Source organism: Colobus angolensis, unplaced genomic scaffold (genome assembly GCF_000951035.1).
Source record: "Colobus angolensis palliatus isolate OR3802 unplaced genomic scaffold, Cang.pa_1.0 Scaffold107, whole genome shotgun sequence".
In the NCBI taxonomy this organism is placed as follows: Eukaryota; Metazoa; Chordata; class Mammalia; order Primates; family Cercopithecidae; genus Colobus; species Colobus angolensis.
Genome location: NW_012111697.1, coordinates 2,827,829 through 2,838,705, shown reverse-complemented (window position 1 = coordinate 2,838,705; position 10,877 = coordinate 2,827,829). Strand labels below are relative to the sequence as shown.

The following is a 10,877-nucleotide window of genomic DNA, read 5'->3' as shown; positions in this document are numbered from 1 at the left end:
TCGCCCGCATTGTGGGGCCCTGCTTTGACCACAGACTCCGATGGCGGAGGCGGCCCTGCGGGATCCCGCGCAGGTGAGTGCTTGGGCTTTAGGCCCTCCGCTGTCGGCCCCCCACCCTCCTGTTCCCGGCGTTAAGACGCAAAAGATGGCTTTGTTCTAGGACTTTTCACCTTTTCCATTTCCTTGCTTTTGAGTCAGGGGACCTGGAAGGGAGTCGCTCCCAGCTAGGATCCTGAATCAGGGCAGGGTTTATATAGAGTGGCTTCCGTTTCTGAAATGTAATGGGGATGAAGGGAGGAAGGGCTTTGTAGGCACAGGAACCAGCATACGCAAAAGCTTGGGGGGTGGGGTTGGGCACGGTGTGGAGACTGAATTGGGAGTGTTCAAGGAACCCCACCCAGGTCACTGTTATGTCTGCTGGAACCAGAGAGCAGATGGGCTGAAGACAGCCCAGAACGGCAGGCTGGAGACCTGGGCCTCTGTTTTGAGGGTGTTGGGAGCCACGGAAGGTTTAGGGCAGAGGAGGAAGATGTTGTGACTCAGGTCTTAATAGGCTCCCTGTGGATGCAGAGTGGAGAACTGAATGGGGGTGGGCCGCAGGCGGGGAAGCCAAGGAGTAGCCTAATGGAATAGCCCAGGCCAGTGCTGCTGCTGTCCGGACCAGAGTGGGGACTGGAGGTAGAGGACGTGATTGGGAACTTGATGCCTTTTAAGTCAAGCTGAACAGATTTTCCAATGTGGAGGGTGAGAAAGACAAGGGAAGAATCCATGGTTTTTGGTTTGGTGAATCCAGCTTCATGAACTGAGAAGTTGGTTGTGGGAGGAATTTTCCGTGGAAGCAGTAGAAGTTAGGTTTTGGCCAGTTTGAGCCTGTGATTTCCCAGAGACTCCCAAATGGAGTTGAAGAGGTGTTCTGAGGGAGTTGTTAAGGTTATGAGAGGCTGGATATTCATGAGAACAATGGCCAGATGATGTATACAAATAGAACTCTGCCCCAGAACCTGCCCAGGAAACCAACCCCCTTATCTACAATAAACAACCCATACAGCAGGAAGCCAGCCTGCTGTCTGTCAAACCCACAGGAAGCCAGATTGCTATCTGGACTGACAATCCAGGAAGTTAAAACAATAACTTGTGTAATGAGCAGTCCCAAATGGCCAGGGTTTGATTAATAACAGACAGCTTTCCTAATGTTTGCTCCTGCTTCTGATTTAAGACCAACCAGAGAAAGGCAGATATGCACCCTAACCAATCACATAGGATGCCCACTTCTAGTTCACCCACCTACCAACAGGAGCCTCCAACCAGGGCATACCTGAAGCCTTCCTTTTCTTTCGCTATAAAACTTTCCCACTCCCAGCTTGCGTTGAGTCTTTCTTGCTATAGTGAGCTTTGAGTAAGGAGCCTTGGCTTTTCTCATTTCATTGGTCTTTGTTTATTTCAACTGTTAGAAACATCCAAAATGTGCCTGGTGTGTGGACGGGAGCGTAGCTGTGTGTCAGATTTAGGAGGTGAAACTTCAGGTCATGGTGACAATGATGTTAAAAAAAAAAGAGGAAGGTGGGGCTGGAAAACTGAGAGCAGGGTTCTTGCTTGGGGACCATGGCTTGTTTGGCATCATAAAGACAGGTGAGGAACAGTAGTGGTCATGGTGGTGGTGGTGGGGCGCTATGTGGGTGTATCAGAGGGTCTGGCAGGTGGCCAGATCATCCCAAAGGGTGTAGATGTGAATGAGATGGATGCTGAGGCTTAGCAGTAGAGAAGGTAATATTGCAGTGAGGCCTGGGCTGGTGCTTGCACACTCACCTATGTTCTCACCAGGCTTCTGTGGTGACCCTTGATGGGGTTTGTCCTCAGGCTGGGGAATTAACTTGGGCCAAGAGGGGTCAATTGGCAGAGTTGCTGGCCTTGGGTGGGGGTAGGATGGCCTGAGAGGTTGGCTTTTTTTTTTCTTTTTTCAATAAGTGTGAGTGATGACACGGTGAGAATGTGCAACAAAGAAGGCCAAGGGTATGTGACATCCATGTGTGCTGTGGGTGGCTTAGGTTGAAGCCAGGCCAGGGGAGCTGGGGGGCTCCAAGGCAAGGGTGGAGCACTCCCTCTCCCTGTTATCTGGGTGTTGCCCTTGGCAGTGGAGGCCATCAAAGATCTGGGGCAGGCTGGGATGGTGGCTGTGTTTGCCAGGTACTCTCTGGATGCTGTGTGCAGAGTGACACATGGGAGCCCGTGGAGATGGCTATGATAGGGACCAGGATGGGGAGAGGGTGGCAGTGGCAATGGGAGGCCGTGGTGAGGTCTGGAGCTGTGAGGATGGTGCAGTCCAAAGAGTGAAATGCACGTGGGAGGGAGTGTGAGCTGATCACCCCAGGGCTCTGGACTGGGGTTTAAGGGAGAGAAGCCCACATTTGTATCTTTGAGAAGTGTGACACTGGTGACACTAGGGGAAGAGGCTGCCAGAAGAGGGAGCTGGGCCATGGACTTCAGGCCCAGAGCTTGGAGGGAGCCTCTCTGTCCCCTGCCTGTTGCTGCTCTGGGCTGACACAGTGGTCACATGAGGCGCCCACAGAACCAGGGCCTACTGCCTCCTGGAGCTGTGGAGCTGGGGAGGAGGGTGAGCAGGGGATGGACAGCGAGTCCCAAGGACAGAGACTGATCATGGAACAAACTATCCCCATCATGGCAGGGCTGCGTGACCTTTGAGGACGTGACCATTTACTTCTCCCAGGAGGAGTGGGGGCTCCTCGATGAGGCTCAGAGACTCCTGTATTGCGATGTGATGCTGGAAAACTTTGCACTTATAGCCTCGCTGGGTAAGGCTGTCACCCCTACCCTGGTGTCCCGAGCTCATCTCTGCCTGTCCTCTTTGCCCAAGAAACGGCTCTTTCCTTCCCACAGCCAGACCACTGGCACTGCTTCCATCCCCACTTTCCTGGTATGTGTGTTGTGGCTTCTGGGGCTGAGCTATGTATATTTTTCCCTCGTCTCCCTGAGCGGCCCCCACACCTGCTGCCTAAAGCCTTGCAGGGAAGCTCCAGGCATGAGGGGTCTTACAGTCAGCTGCGTGACTCCCTCTGACTTGGCCATTCCCTCCTGGGTGATTATCCAGATCTGACAGTTCTGTGGTTTAAATTCTGTGCCTTTCCTCTTGCTAATATTTCCTTAGCCAGACTGTGCCAGGAATTCCAATCACTGACGTGGTTACCTCTTGCCATGACCACCCGATGTCCCTGTGTCATATGGAGTTTCCTGTCCTGTAGTCTGTCATGGGGTAGTTCAACTGGGCACTGGCCACTCACCCACTCTGTCTTTCCCTTAGGACTTATATCTTTCAGATCCCACATCGTTTCCCAGCTGGAGATGGGGAAAGAGCCCTGGGTGCCTGACAGTGTGGATATGACTTCAGCCATGGCCAGAGGGGCTTATGGCAGGCCTGGTTCTGGTAAGCAGTGACGGGAGCTGGGGGAGGATGTGACATCACCACTGTGTTTACATCATATCAGCATCTTCTCTCCTATTCATCATCATTTGATACCAAAGCCAGTAGCCAGACCACATCTCTGCTTTTCCTTTCCCGTGCTTCACACATTATCCGCTTACCATTGCTATTCCGAGTTGGGCCTCTTGTCTATGCCCCACCTTTCTGGCCTCTGTTTCTCTCTTTCAGCTTCCTCTGCAGCACTTTCCAACACCGGCCTACGCTTAATATGTTGTTAGATACATGCTTTTCCTTGATGTGCTTGAACACCAGCTACTCAGTTACAGGTTTTACTGGGTCTAGATGCTCGCACTGCATAGCCCTCACAGGTTACCAGCAGCCCAGGCCCTGCCAAAAGGCCTTTAAAGAGAAATGAGTGGGAGACCTTGCCTCTCTGCCCAATACTGTCCCCCATCCTTGTGTTTCTGGTCCTGATAAGACCTCCCGTATTTTGTGACCTGGCCAGGCACAGTATGGCAGAGCAGATTATTCCTTACCCTGACCTGAGCCTTCTTGTGTTGCCAACAATCCCATGGACTCATTCTTGGGTCAGCCAAGCATAGGTGATGGGGGTTTTTCCTTCTATTAAAGTTTATACGAACTTCACCAGCATTTCTCTGCTTTCAGATTTTTGCCGTGGAACAGAGGGCAAGGACTTACCTTCTGAGCATAATGTTTCTGTAGAAGGAGTGGCACAGGACAGGAGTCCCCAGGCAACTCTATGCCCCCAGAAGACCTGCCCCTGTGACATATGTGGCCTACGTTTGAAAGATATTTTGCATTTGGCTGAACACCAGACAACACATCCCAGGCAGAAACCGTTTCTGTGTGAGGCATATGTGAAAGGCTGTGAGTTCAGGGCAAACCTTCCCCAGAAGCAGGTGCAGCAGAACGTACACAACCCTATCAGAAGGGAGGAGGGCCAGGCTTTGCCTATAAAGACCTGGGGAGACCACACATCAGATCAGCTTTCCACCTGCAGGGAGGGCGGGGAGGACTTTGTGGCCACAGCAGGGTTTCTGCAGCGTGAGGTCACTCCCAGCGATGGGGAACCGCACAAGGCCACCGAAAGTGTGGTGGATTTTCACATTGCACTAAGGCATAACAAGTGCTGTGACTCTGGGGATGCCTTCAATGACAAATCTACTCTTGTTCAGCACCAGAGAATCCACAGCAGAGAAAGGCCTTATGAATGCAGCAAATGTGGAATCTTCTTCACTTATGCCGCTGACCTCACTCAACACCAGAAAGTTCACAATAGAGGAAAACCGTATGAGTGCTGCGAATGTGGGAAATTTTTCAGCCAGCACTCCAGCCTTGTTAAACATCGCAGGGTTCACACTGGTGAAAGCCCTCACGTGTGCGGTGACTGTGGGAAATTCTTCAGCCGAAGTTCCAACCTCATTCAGCATAAGAGGGTTCACACTGGTGAAAAGCCATATGAGTGCAGTGACTGTGGGAAGTTCTTCAGCCAGCGTTCCAACCTCATTCATCATAAGAGGGTTCATACGGGCAGAAGTGCCCATGAGTGCAGTGAATGTGGGAAATCCTTCAACTGCAACTCTAGCCTAATTAAACATTGGAGAGTTCACACTGGAGAAAGACCTTACAAGTGCAATGAATGTGGGAAATTCTTCAGCCACATCGCCAGCCTTATTCAACATCAGATAGTTCACACTGGCGAGCGGCCTCATGGGTGCGGCGAGTGTGGGAAAGCCTTCAGCCGAAGCTCTGACCTCATGAAACATCAGCGAGTTCACACTGGTGAGCGGCCTTATGAGTGCAATGAATGTGGGAAGTTGTTTAGCCAGAGCTCCAGCCTCAATAGCCATCGGAGACTTCACACTGGCGAACGGCCTTACCAGTGCAGTGAATGTGGAAAATTCTTCAACCAAAGCTCCAGCCTCCATAACCACCGGAGACTTCACACTGGTGAGCGGCCTTATGAGTGCAGTGAATGTGGGAAAACCTTCAGGCAGAGGTCCAATCTGAGGCAGCACCTGAAAGTTCACAAACCAGATAGGCCTTATGAATGCAGCGAATGTGGGAAAGCCTTCAACCAAAGGCCTACCCTCATTCGGCATCAGAAGATTCATACCAGAGAAAGGAGCATGGAGAATGTGCTCCTTCCCTGTTCAATGCAACAGCACACACCAGAGATAAGCTCTGAGAACAGACCTTATGAGGGTGCTGTCAACTACAAGTTGAACCTTGTTCATCCAAGCACCCACCCTGGGGAGGTTCCCTAGGAATGCTAGCTCTGTTGGAAGCTTTCCGGGGACTAGTTACATTCTCTTACCATGGATTTTATCAGCGTTTTTTCACTGCTGGGGTTGTGATAGAAGCCATGTCAGCACCACACACTGCAGCTCTCCAGAGAATGTGTCCACCACTCCATTGTGCTCAGGGAAGGCAGACCTCTCCTCTCTCTTTCCAATCCCTAAAGGGAATAAGGAGTAGTCTGAAGCCATGGGAAGATGTCATTCCCGCCCTGTGTGGCTGGTTTAGCTGTGGACATGACCAGTCTGTGGCTGTGAAGTCCTGAGCAGGGTTTTGCTGACAGCTTGTCCTAGAGAAGGTTTCCCTTTTTCTGGGACATTGTTGGTCTCATGCCTCTGAAGGATTTGTCCAGCCTTCATGTTACTCTGCACAACAACTTATCTCCTGTGCATCACCCTGGTTCATGCGATGATAATGGCCTTATGATAAAGCCGCCTTTAATTGTCCATGTTCTGATCACTGTGTGGGGTGGTTCAAGAACAGAGTTAAGATCTACCAAACTGAAGGAGTCTCCAGATTATCTTGGAGGGGACAGGAGGATGACAGAGAACAACTGTCAATCCAGACTTGGCCTCATTTGCATTGCCACCAAGGCCTCCTAGGAAAAAGTGTAGGAATTTATGGGTGTAATATTGTAGTCTGAGTGGCAGGAATCTGCCCCGAGGAGGGGGCAGTTGTGACAAACTCTAGTGCATGTGGGAACAGCATGAATTGGGTCCCTTATTCCCAGGGGGTGCCCCATATTCCCCAACACTGTAAAGCAGATGCTGTTTAGCACCTGCCAAGGAGCCTTATGCCCTGAAGTTCAGCCTTAGGCAGGTATCTCTTTAACTGTAAGACATACCAGGCCCAGCTGGGACCATAATTTGTACAGAAACACTGGATATGATTAATAGGGAATAGGCGAGATTACAGCAAACCAGCAGAAATAGACGTGTTCTAAAGGTGCATCCATGAATGCTCCCTTGAATGTGGCTGTGCAGGATTCCGGGTTTGCAGAAATTCTCAGGACCTCTAGACCTCTGTCCTATGACTAATGTTACCGGCAGAGCAAATAATCCAAAGGTTTTGGTTTTGTGGGTTATGATCTCTGGGCTGTGCATCTCAAGGCCAGTGCTGTGCTAGCTGGAAAATAGGGACTGAGAAAAAAGCAGATCCTATACTATAGGGATTGTAGCATCTATGACATAGCCAGCCATTCTTTGCTCCCAAGGCAAGAAGAAAGAGATGGCAGAGTCAATATAGGGTTGCCAAATTGGATTTTCTAAAATGAGTAGGAGGTTGGATTTTTATGTGCAACAGTTTGTTTTAATGCTTTGTTGATATGTAATTGTCATGCAATAATTATACATATTTGTTAAGTTTTGTACATTTGTTATGTTCACTCAGGGAACCAATACCATAATCATGATAATGAACATATCCATCACCTACAGAGCTACCTCATGCCCCTCTACAGTCCCTCCTTGCCTTCCCCAGGAAACCATTGATTTACATTTTTTACTTTAGATTTGTTTGCCTTTTCTAGAATTAACACAATGGAATCATAAAGTATTTATACTCTTTTTTTTTGGTCTGGTTTCTTTCATGCAGCATAATTATCTTGAGAATCATCCATGCTGTATGTATATGTCGTTCATTCCTTTTAACTACTGAGTAGTGCTATTCTGGGTGAGTGCACCATAGTTTTTTATGGTTTACTTTAAAATGTTAAAAAAATCTGATGAAATACACTTAATATGAAATTTACTATCCTAACCATTTTTAGTGTATACTTCAGTGGTGTTAAGTAGATTTGTATTATTGTGCAACCATCGCCACCATTCGTCTCCAGAACTCTTCAATCTTGCAAAAATGAAATTCTATACTCACCAAGCAATAACTGCCCATTCTCCCTTCCCCAGCCCCTCAAAACCACCATTCTGCTTTTTGTCTGTATGAATTTGACCACTCTAGGTACCTCATGTAAGTAGAATAATAAGTATTTGTCTTTTTGTAGCTAGCTTATCTCACACTTAGCATAATATCCTCAAGGTTCATCAATGTTGGAGCATGTTAGAATTTCCTTTTTAAGGCTGATTAGTATTTCCTTGTATGTGCTGCATTTTGCTTATCTATCATGTGTCAATGGATGCTTGGGTTGCCTCCACCTTTTGCCTATTGCGAATAATGCTGCTTCAAACATGAGTGTACAAATATCTCTTCAAGACCCTACTTTCAACTCTTTTGGGTATATCCACAGAAGTAGAATTACTAGATGATATAGTAAATCTATTTTTCATTTTTTGAGGATCTGCTATACACTGTTTTCCACAGAGCTGCACCCTTTCACATTCTTACCAACAGTAAACAAAGTTTTAAATTTTTCAGTGCCAGGCGCGGTGGCTCACACCTGTGATCCCAGCACTTTGGGAGGCCGAGGCGGGTAGTCACGAGGTCAGGAGAGGAGACCATCCTGGCTAACATGGTGAAACCCCGTCTCTACTAAAAATACAAGAAATTAGCCGGATGTGGTGGCGGGTGTCTGTAGTCCCAGCTACTTGGGAGGCTGAGGCAGGAGAATGGTGTGAACCTGGGAGGCGGAGCTTGCAGTGAGCCGAGATCATGCCACTGCACTCCAGCCTGGGCAGCAGAGTGAGACTCCCTCTCAAAAAAAAAAATTTTTTTTTTTCTACATCCTCACTAGCTCTTGTTTTTGTTTTTTTGGTGGTAGCCATTCTAATGGGTGTGAGGTAATATCTCATTAGATATGCGTTCCCTGATGATTTGTGACTTTAAGTATCATTTCATGTGCTTACTGGCCATTTGTATATCTTTGCACAAATTTCTATTCAAGTATTTTCTCCATTTTTTTTTTCACCCACCCCTCCTTATCTCCATTTTTGAATTGGGTTGTTTTGTTGTTGAGTTTTACAACTTTTCTGTATATTCTGAGTACTAATCCCTTATCAGATATTTTCTCCCATTCTGTGGACCTTTTTACTCTGTTCATAGTGTCTGATTAGAAAATTTTAAATTTTCATGAGGTTCAATTTGTCTATGTTTTCTTTTGGTGTCTTTGCCTTTGGTGTCATATCTGAGGAACCATTGCCACCTATGTCTCTAAGAGTTTTTTTTTTTTTGAGACGGAGTCTCGCTCTGTCGCCTGGGCTGGAGTGCGGTGGCCGGATCTCAGCTTACTGCAAGCTCTGCCTCCCCCCGGGTTTACGCCATTCTCCTGCCTCAGCCTCCCGAGTAGCTGGGACTACAGGCGCCGCCACCTCGCCCGGCTAGTTTTTTGTATTTTTTAGTAGAGACGGGGTTTCACGGGGTTAGCCAGGATGGTCTCAATCTCCTGACCTCGTGATCTGCCCGTCTCAGCCTCCCAAAGTGCTGGGATTACAGGCTTGAGCCACTGCGCCCGGCATCTCTAAGAGTTTTTATAGTTTTAGCTCTTACATCTAGGTCTTTGATTCATTTTGAGTCACTTTTTGGAGTTAATTTTTGTATATGGTGTTAGGTAAGGGTCCGGATTCATTGTTTTGCATGTGGATATCCTGTTTTCCTAACACCATTTGTTCAAAAGACTGTCTTTTCCCCATTGGTTGGTCTTGGCACCTCTGTCAAAAATCATTTGAGCATATATGTGAGGGTTTACTTCTGGGCTCCATTTTATTCTATTGGTGTGTATGTTTCATGCTGTTTTGATTACTGTAGCTTTGTAGTAAGTTTTAACATTAGGAAGTGTGAGACCTTCAACTTTGTTCTTTTTCAATATTCTTTTGGCTGTTCAGAGTCCCTTGAGATTCCATATTAATTTTATAATGAATCTTTATATTTCTGCACAAGATATTATTGGGGTTTTAGTAGGGATTCCATTAAATATATAGTTCACTTTGGGTAGTATTGACATCTTAATAATATTAAGTTACCTAATCTGTGAATATGGAATTTTATTCCATTTATTTATGTCTTTGTTTTCTTTCATGAGTGTTTTGTAGTTTTCATTGTACAAGTTTTCACCTCCTTGGTTAATTCCTAAGCATTCTATTACTTTTGATGCTAATGTAAATGGAACTCTTTTCATGATTTCCTTTTCAGATTGTTCATTGTTAGTGTATGGAAATGTAAGTCATTTTTCTGTGTTGATTTTTTTATCCTGCTAGTTTGCCGAATTCATTTATTAATTTTAACAGTCTTTTTGTGTGTGTGTGTGAAAACTTTAGAATTATCTACGTGTAATATCACCTGTGATCAGAAATAATTTTACTTCTTCCTTTCCAATTTGGCTGCCTTTTACTTCTTTTCTTCCATAGTTACTCTGGCTAGGACTTAAGAGTATGTTGAACAGAAACAGAGAAAGAGGACATCTTTGCCTTGTTCCTGCTCAGAAAGCTTTTGGTTTTTCACCATTGAGAATGATGTTAGCTATGGGTTTTTTATATATGGCTTTTATTACATTGACATAGTTTCCTTTTATTTCATTTTTTGAGTTTTTTTTTTTACATGAAATGGTATTGAATTTTTGTCAAATGTTTTTTCTGCATCAAAAGAGATGATTTTCTTTTTCCTTTATTCTGTTAATATGGAATAGTATATTGATTGTTTTTCATGTGTTGAACCATCCTTGCATTCTAGGAATAAATCCCACTTGGACATGGTGTATAATCCTTTTAACATGTTGCTTAATTTGGCTTGCTAATATTTGATTGAGGCTTTTGGCATCAATGTTCATAAGGGATATTGGTCAGTAGTTTTCTTACGTTTGTCTGGCTTTGGCATCAGGGCAATTCTGGCTTCATAAAATGAGTTAGGAAGTGTTCTCTCCTTCCGTTTTGTGGAAAATTTTAAGAAGGATTGGTGTTAGTTCTTTAAGTGTATAGTAGTATTCACCAGATAAGCTGTCAGGTCAGGGCTTTTGTGTTTTTCTTGTTGGGAGGTTTTTGATTCTCTATCTTTACTGTTGATAGGCCTATTCAAATTTTTCTTTTTTCTTTTCTTTTTCTTCTTCCTCTTATTCTTCTTCCTCTTCCTCTCCTTCCTCTTCCTCTTCTTCTTCATCATTGAGAGAGAGAGAGAGTGAGAAAGAGAGAGAGAGTCTCGCTTTGTCACCCAGGCTGGAGTGCAGTGGCATGATCATGGC

At 46.1% G+C, this 10,877-nt stretch overlaps 1 protein-coding gene across 1 annotated transcript; it reads left to right on the top strand.

Annotated features, from left to right (window-relative positions):
• Positions 1 to 7,504, top strand: ZNF792 (zinc finger protein 792). The gene is made up of 4 exons (XM_011947621.1): positions 1 to 73; positions 2,684 to 2,810; positions 3,317 to 3,439; positions 4,103 to 7,504. Exons 1-4 carry the CDS (start codon positions 41 to 43, stop codon positions 5,722 to 5,724), a joined length of 1,905 nt encoding a protein of 634 aa, XP_011803011.1. The 5' UTR covers positions 1 to 40; the 3' UTR covers positions 5,725 to 7,504.
• The last annotated feature ends 3,373 nt before the right edge of the window (positions 7,505 to 10,877 follow it).

What these genes read in the sequence shown, in the direction of transcription:
- ZNF792 (XM_011947621.1), top strand. Translation starts at nt 41, where the DNA reads ATGGCGGAGGCGGCCCTGCGGGATCCCGCGCAG. An exon ending in TGCACTTATAGCCTCGCTGG is followed by an intron (nt 2,811 to 3,316) that starts GTAAGGCTGTCA and finishes TCTTTCCCTTAG; the next exon opens with GACTTATATCTTTCAGATCC. An exon ending in TTATGGCAGGCCTGGTTCTG is followed by an intron (nt 3,440 to 4,102) that starts GTAAGCAGTGAC and finishes CTCTGCTTTCAG; the next exon opens with ATTTTTGCCGTGGAACAGAG.